The sequence below is a fragment of the Formica exsecta genome, unplaced genomic scaffold (assembly GCF_003651465.1).
Source record: "Formica exsecta isolate Colony F162 unplaced genomic scaffold, ASM365146v1 scaffold243, whole genome shotgun sequence".
Classification (NCBI taxonomy): Eukaryota; Metazoa; Arthropoda; class Insecta; order Hymenoptera; family Formicidae; genus Formica; species Formica exsecta.
Genome location: NW_021849707.1, coordinates 285620 through 293869, shown reverse-complemented (window position 1 = coordinate 293869; position 8250 = coordinate 285620). Strand labels below are relative to the sequence as shown.

The 8250-nt window shown below is 40.0% G+C and overlaps 1 protein-coding gene across 1 annotated transcript; it reads right to left on the bottom strand.

The window, feature by feature from the left end:
• Positions 1 to 291: 291 nt before the first annotated feature.
• LOC115236074 (nuclear receptor subfamily 2 group E member 1) lies at positions 292 to 7829 on the bottom strand. The gene is made up of 4 exons (XM_029808269.1): positions 7723 to 7829; positions 1862 to 2098; positions 1217 to 1437; positions 292 to 975 (listed from the first exon to the last, which is right to left on the bottom strand). The coding sequence occupies exons 1-4, from the start codon at positions 7787 to 7789 to the stop codon at positions 310 to 312; spliced, it is 1191 nt and encodes a 396-aa protein (XP_029664129.1). The 5' UTR covers positions 7790 to 7829; the 3' UTR covers positions 292 to 309.
• Between the last annotated feature and the right edge of the window lie 421 nt (positions 7830 to 8250).

Below are 8250 nucleotides of genomic sequence, written 5' to 3'. Positions count from 1 at the left end.
ATATATCTGTATATAGATATCTGTATAAAGATCTGTATAAATAAAGAGAGAGAGAGAGAGAGAAGTAAAATAGCATTTAGTTTGATCTAATTTGGTAATGACAAGAATGAAATATAGAAATAAGTAATTAGAATAAAAATAAAAAATTAGATGAACTATATCTTCTCTCTTATCTTCTCTTCATATAAATAGAGAACATCAATATTGAATATTAAAATAATGCCAACTTTATAGATAAAAGAAAAACATAACAAACAAACGTTTTCTCTTTAGCTTCCGTGCTCGATGTTTCTGGACGCTTTCACGACGTTACGACGCCTTGTACATGTCACAGATGATCCTCTCGATCGGGATAATACCGATGGTCCGCCTGAAGAAGAGTTCCTCGATAGCGTGTGTGGATACGGAGCGCAAGCTGGGCAGCAATAACAGCAATTTGCCGAATCTGAGGGCCCCGAAAGAGGCCCCACTGAGTCGCTGTCCCAGCGCCAGCTGCGCACTGTCTCTCAACCGGGCTACGGAGGCCGGATCTCTAAGTCGATTTCCGGGACTGGGTGAGTTGGAGCTGCTAGTGCTGCGGCCGCTGGACATCGGCTCGCTGTCCAGACCGGCCTTAAAAAGCACTATCGCCCTAATACAGGCAAATTCGTGCTGGTCTAGATTCATCGCGTTGAAACCAGCCAGAGTCTCGCGAAAACGAGTCACCTCGATCGCCAGCCCGATACCCTGAGGCGGTAGCAAGGGCGTGGGGTCCAGGGCCGGCAGCATTTGCGCCGCGGCCAGTAAGAAGAGTTCGCGCCAGGAAGATTCGAGTAGCGTCAGTTGATCATCTATGACGAGATTCGTGCCCGCCGCCAAATCCCGTGCCCAGTGAACGTTTAAAAACAGCAATCTCGCTGCTTGCTCGCACATAGACTCGGCGGCGATCGGAGGGATTATTGGCATTGCGTGTAAATTTGCTATATTTGGTGGCATCTAAAAAAACGAAAGCGATGTTTTCTCGCTGGTAAAAATCAATTTTTTATGTCGAAATTTCTCGATTTGATAGAATCGTGTTCGCGTTTTGTAAATGTGTATATCTATAAACACACATATATTTATTCTATAAAAATATGTCTAGATTTTGTAGATACATTTAGATGATACGTAAAGATCCGAATTCTATAGAGATATTTTGAAAGAATTGACTCGCGAATTTATATGAATACGAACATACCTTTGACATTGCCAACGCGTTGCAATATGCAGGATGCGTGAGGGGAGGATGAGGCGATGGTCCAGGCACAGGAACGCGTGATTCTGTCGGCGCTTTGGGTAAAGCGAGATCTAAAGCTGTCGACGGCGCCACTAGGCTGGCCATCATTTCAGGTTCTTTGAAGTATAGCGCCATTTGTCTACGAATTGTTGAATTCCGCGGGCCTCGTTCGTGTTGCACGGCTATAACAGGAATAGTATGTGTTTTCTCGCTTATTAAGACGTACGTAATTAATTAGCGATCGGATGAACGGAAATCTGACGTATTTTTTGGCTATATTGAAATACATTTTACGATTTGCTAAAGAGGCTCTCAAAGAATAACGCAAATGGAATGGCTGCAACATTGCCGTGAGAACGTCGACGCCTCAATTACCGTCTTTGTTCATGCCGGCTTGAATGCACTTTGCTAGCCTGCAGGCTCGAAATTGATATTGATGTGTCTTATCCATCATGCAACCCCCCTCGGTCTTCGCTTTGCACATGTATTGCCGTAAAGAAGCCAGCACATCCATATAAATATATCGTAATATTTTCCCGGGGAGTGATCTCGGCAAACTTTACAAGGTATATCATAAAAGATGCGACTTGAAATAATAGAAATTACCGTCTTTGTTCATGCCGGCTTGAATGCACTTTGCTAGCCTGCAGGCTCGGCATTGATTCCGATGTGTCTTATCCACCATGCAACCCCCTTCGGACTTCGCCTTGCACACGTATTGCCGATTCCTCCTAATCGATCGTTTAAAGAAGCCAGCGCATCCATCGCATGCGAATATGCCATAATGCTTTCCCGAGGAGTGATCTCGGCAAACTTTACAAGGTATATCGTAAAGGATGCGACCTGGAATAATATAAAAAATATAGTGTTTTTACGTATTAAATTTTTTTTTTTACCTGAAAAAAAGTGTTTTATTTTATTAATCGATCTTCAAATTTTTTTCTATAAATTTAAAATGAAGTATAGTGAAAAGTAAATGCAAAAACAAGAGCTTATTTTTTTCATATTTTCGCGTATTTAAAATATAAATTGTTTGAAATAATATATTAGTGCAATTTAATCTTTCTGAGATTGATAGGCATTTTTTCGGGATAGTAGCTTTATCAATTTGGCCAAGAAATGCTTTATTGACACTTCATCATTCCCTCGTCAATCTATTCGATACAGACAGGCTTCGCGTCAACTTTCTCGCGTTTCGCGAAAGAGTCGTCGCTGTCGCGAGAGGCGAGTAAGCATGGCATTGTCGATGACAATCGGTGGAAAGGGCGCGTTAATCTCGGTCTGCGAGAATGCCGGTATTTTGGTTGGAACCCGTTTACGAGCGACAACACGAACTCGCTGAATGATGCTTCGGACGTGAATGGATCGATTTGTCGCCAAGTTAGTCCCCGTTAGCGGTAGTATAACATACGCATACACACACACATTTATACTTGTCTCTTCGGCACGCGGAGAATGAGGGAGAGGACGGGGGTGCGTGCGCTCGCAATGGGGCACCAACTCCTTGTCACGGGCTCCGCCTACGCTATTGAGCCCAACGAGATTGTGAATGGACCTGAATGGACCGGATGTGGCTGCCGCATTGAGCGACCCTAAGTGAGCAGCCAGAAATACGACACTTCGCTCGGTATCAGAGGCCCTGATCTCTCCCTCGATCAATCCCGTGTCGCCATCGGTTTCTTTATTTCTGTCGCCCTGTGGTACTTATTACAGCGATGGCGAATGGTGCGAGAACAATTCGGCCAGAATTCGGTCCGAACGCGCGCGCGATAAATACTGTACAACAACCTGTTGATTGGCGCATCCAGCGGCTGCCGACGATTTTAAGCTACGAAGATCGCGGTCTCCATTAGTCTCTCTACACCCGACTATCAAAACTCTGAGAATCTTCTGAGAATAACGCACTCGGTTATGAAGTCCCTTTCCCCCAACATTTTTACCGTTTCCTACGTACCTTTGATTATCAATAATGACGGTAAATCGCAAAGTTTTCTGCTACAAGCCACTTCTTTTCCTTTGTAACGTCTATGGTTAAAAGGCGTTCACCCTTTTCTTGACAGTGATCCCGAGAGAAGGGCCTCGGTGTTTTTAAGGGTAAATCATTAATGAAGAGATACGGTAATGCGCAAAGTGCGGTGCACATGTTCAAGCAGAGAAAGCAGACAACTTGCGACCAAATGACAGGGCTGCACGCCCTTCACCCGCAATATGAGGAATGTCCACTTTTCTTTTTTCCCTTCGCAAGAAAGGGAAACTCGAAACTCGCGCATGGACGCGCGCGTAAACGTTTATTGCGGCGAGCGCACGCATCGGAATCACGCAACGCGTTTCTACACTCGCTGTCACGTGGCTGCATAAAATTTGCATCGCGAGTCATTCGCGATTGAATTTTTTATCGTCGAGAAATCGAGCTCCGTGTTTTGTCGGGCGCCGATCATCTTCCTTCTGTCAAATATTCACAGGATTTTTATAGTAATATCGTACACGGACTCTTTCTCCGTATACTATTCTCACTGGGTAAAAAAGGGTGAGGTTGTTTAGGGAGGAGGAGAGGAGGTCCCTTTGCAGAGTATTGCTATAAAAATCGCATAAATATTTGATGAAGCGCATAAATGCGCGCAAGCTCGCGTTTTCGATCGAGCATATATGCGAAAAATACTGTCATTAGCCGGACCGAAGGTGTGGCTCGAAAAAAGAGGGGAATGTAAAATCGTGCGTTTGCCGTGCGGTACGCATCTAATAAATATTGCTCTAAAACGCGAGCGTATGTGTGCTCCTCCCCCGTATCAATTATTTCATTTGAGCCGCAACTATCGACGAAAACTGACCGAATATGTGCACCATGTCAGAATTATAAACTTCGACCAAAATATTGCGCACGTGAAACGTCTGACATAATGGTAAAAGTCGTAAAAGGAGAGAGAATTGGAGGGTTGGGGGATTGTGCGCGAATATGGCCGGATGTGATTCACCGGATAGCGGGGTGGTTTTATTTCGGCCGGCGTTCTCTCTTTCTCTCCCGATAATACCACGTGTTTTCGTGACCACGAAATTAAGGGAAAAGTTTGTCGCGCGCGCATCCTCGCGGCCTGTGCGCATTCGCATGCAAAGGGTGAACAAAGAGAAAGAGAGAACGAACCGGCGCCTCTAGGACCGACGACAAAAAGCGGCGTAAAATATTCTCGAATCGTAGTCTCGCGTGCAAAATTACGAACTTCTCGATATAATTGTGAGGATGGGGAAAATGAAAGTCTAAGTCTCTCTCTCTCTTTTTAGTGTATGAAATGCACTCGCTTTATGCTCGGCGCACAATGGTCTCGTCGTTTGGACAAAACTTTTTTATTGACAAAAATAGATAGATATTGACATTCATCAAACTTTCTTTTCTACAAACTTTACTTTATAATATATCTGGGTGCATCGCCGGGAAGAAATCGAAAGTCATCGCTAATATTGTAACCGCGTGCGTGTCAAGTACTTGTTATTATATTTACTAAATTTTCTCGGTGTAAAAATAATTAATAAAATGTTTAGGTATTAAAAAAATCGCGCGTTTTAATTTGAGCGAAAGGACTTATAATGGACTTTGTTACAAGGGTTGTTATAGGGTTACACGACTTATTTCTCGCCATTCTATCATTTCACGCCCCATCAGGTGGCATGCAGTAAACGAGCATGGGAATGTAGTGACATGTGTTAAAAACCAGCCGCTTGCTATCGATGTACATATATATCTATGTGTATAATTGATCTAGAATAAGGGTGGTAACTATCCACGTCATCTGCTTATTTCACTGATCTACCCTTCTTTTGCGTTTGCAAAAATATATTCATAACTTTATAACTTAAAGCAACGAGAATTTCAAGCGACGAGATTGTTTGTGGTCTTTCTATATATTTTTTAATTAGATAATAATTAACAGGTTTAACTACCTTATTTTAAGTATCATTTATGTTTATTATAGCAATTGGTTTATTAAATTAAAAAGAGTTATAAAACTGAATCTGATACACGTATGTATATATTTTGTACATATAAAATAAAAGCGGGGACATTACTTTGTAAAACCATGCGCTAGTTTGCTAATTAGCCCGATGCGTTGCACTGATTGGGAACCAAGTGACGCTGTACTCAACCACCCGCGACAACCTGTTAGCCGACCATCACGGTGATTCGTTTCCGCCGCATCATTTCAAACCATCTGTCGTTACTTTCTCATGGATGACTTGCGCCCGGGGATGAATTGTTTTAAATGCATGATCGTCTGCTATATTTAAAGGTACCACATGTTTGTTGTTTCACACGAGATGAAATTAGCATGCCGTGTAAGATACCATCGAGAATATTATAATCAACACACCGCAATCGATGTTTACATATACGATATTTATGTAATTTCAGAGGAATGCGTACGCATTATAGAATTTTCAGAGAAAAAATATTCTTTCTTCTATACATATATATATATATGTATCTAGACCGCTAACAGCGATGTTACTATAGTAAAGCCAGGCAGTCATTTACAATTGAGCAAGATATAATAGTTAATATACACTTTATGTGCATTTACATTCTTACACTTGCTTATATATACACTGTATATATTACATTCTGCCCAATTGTAAATGGCTGCCTTTGTTTCACATCTCACCATATAAGGCATAATCGTGTTAATATACATATATATATTCGTCCGTATTCAGACGCGCGCACAATGATGTTAGCGCGCTGACAAGTCAATGTTTGTTATGTTATGTTTGCACGGTATCGAGCATTTTGTTATTGGTTGTTATCGCGTGTTTAAGAAACAGCTCTATTCTTTCTATTTTATTTATATTTATATCTCGACTTGTCAATGCGTTAACATTACAAGCGCGTTCTGAATACGGGCCATAGTCTATAAGTATTATATAATATACGTATAGAAGTGTGTGAAAATTTTATTGTTTAATTTTAAATTTAACACCAGTATAACGTCACAGACCGTTTTAAGACCTATCTTTGTGTTGACGGCAATAAAGCATACTTCAAAGAATAATGACATTTCAGGTAAGAATTTAAAGTCACCGATAAACACGTATATGTATACAGGATCTTGTAAAGAAGGATTTCAAAATTCCAAACCGAAATTAGGATTGCTTGTAATAATTACCGAAAAAAAAGTCTATTCGGGTTGTAAGACGAGTTTCTTTATTCACTCTTTTTAATTACACGTGTTGCAAATAAATATTTTGTATTCTCATCTTTAAGAGTGTAGAAGCAAACTCAAAAAAGATTCTTATAATTAATTGTCACACAAATTTTAAAACTGACTAGATATAGAGATTTTGGATGTTGTTAATTTATCACTTGCTGTCGTAGCTCTTGTATTCATCATTTACTTCACACTATAACTCTAAACGAAAATGAAAGACCGATCGTTAGTATCATCAAAATCAAAAATATAAATTTGTACATTCAAATATTTAATATTCAATGACAGCAGAATTGTAGTAAAAATGATGGCAAATTGAGCGATTGTCAAGATACAAGAAGAGCATAAAACAAAAATGTTAATTATAAATTAAATAATGTTGATATTTTATGATGGCTATAAACTTGTAAAGTTATGAATTATTGACACGTTGGAATTATTATGGAATATATCTTTGCACGATCCCAGACAATACATATTCCTAAAGGATGTCTAGAAAACGGTTTAAAGACGTCTTATTGTCTTATCTTTGTATCCTGACAATTGCTCATCTTGCCATTATTCTTATTATAATTCTGCTGTCATTGAATATTAATAAGTGTTATAAATAATACGATATCGGCAACAAAATTTCTTTTTAGCATTTGCAAGAGAAAGGAAACTGCCCTTACATTATTTATGTGAAATCTTTTCCGAGTAAAAAAAAAAAATCGTTGTGATGATCGTTAAACCGTCCATAGAAAATTAAAATAAAAAGAAACAATCAACCCTTCTGATACAATGTCCGTTAATGTCTATTATTTTAACACTCGTGTGATCGCGATTTTAATAAGCGAGTGCGCAATATGTTACAAGAAAATTTAATCTTAAAGACTATTATGATTAGTTGCGCATTATAATTTGGAGGCATATCTATTCTTATATCACATCTAGGTAGAAAAATATAAAAATAAAACTTTGTTTTGTAATAAATATATAAGGAACATAGCTGAGTCGCTCGCGTCAAGTTTTATCTTTTTTTAAATAATGAAATATAATAATATTAAAAAATTATACAATATTTTTACGAAACAAAAAATATCGAAATTAGTGCAGTAGATTCCGATGAAGTTACATACATTGAGTTTGGAGAACCCTTCACTGAAGAACGATATGTAATTTGCTTTTTATTGTTACACGTGTAACAACAAAAGTCAATATGCTGTCCGTATAACAGAAAAAGTGAACACAAAAAGTTTGCTAAACCAACATAAAATCAAAGATTCTATTTACTTGAAGAAGCCGGCATCTTTGGCGGTGGCACTGGCATGTGCGGCAACTGCGACTCCTGATTCTGCATTCTTCGTCACTACACAACGGTCACTCTTAGCGAGGATCAAAATAACTATGATGAACGGCGTCGCACAACAAAGAGAGTTTTTCTCAAAGTCGGACGCTCGCTTTTTCCGAAAGGCTAACTCTTCCGCATTTATGGCATCACTCTTTCTGGTCGCGGCGGCACACTGAGAACTAACTCCGGGGTGAAATGTGACTGAAAGTCATCGAGACTTTTTGATGCCAAGCGCCGACCTTAGATCCTGCTATCGTAAAGCGCGTCTCATTGGCCGAGAATTTCCCTACCCTCGGCAAAGGGCGGATCTGACGAAAGGAAGCGGTTCGCTCCCCGCGTGTTCGGGGGTTGAACGCTACCGCTATCGAAGCGATAGAGGGTTGCGTCATCATCCCCGCCACTGCACTATTTTGTGAGAGTCATCTCCGGAATGAAGGTGAGAAAGAAGGTATCTTCTTCGCACCCCTTGT

Coding starts and splice junctions, on each gene's coding strand:
- LOC115236074 (XM_029808269.1), bottom strand. CDS start 7,789: ATGCAGAATCAGGAGTCGCAGTTGCCGCACATGCCAGTGCCACCGCCA. Junction 2,099..7,722: donor AAAGATGCCGGCTTCTTCAA/GTAAATAGAATC, acceptor ATATTATTCCAG/GTCGCATCCTTTACGATATA. Junction 976..1,216: donor ACGCGTTGGCAATGTCAAAG/GTATGTTCGTAT, acceptor TCGTTTTTTTAG/ATGCCACCAAATATAGCAAA.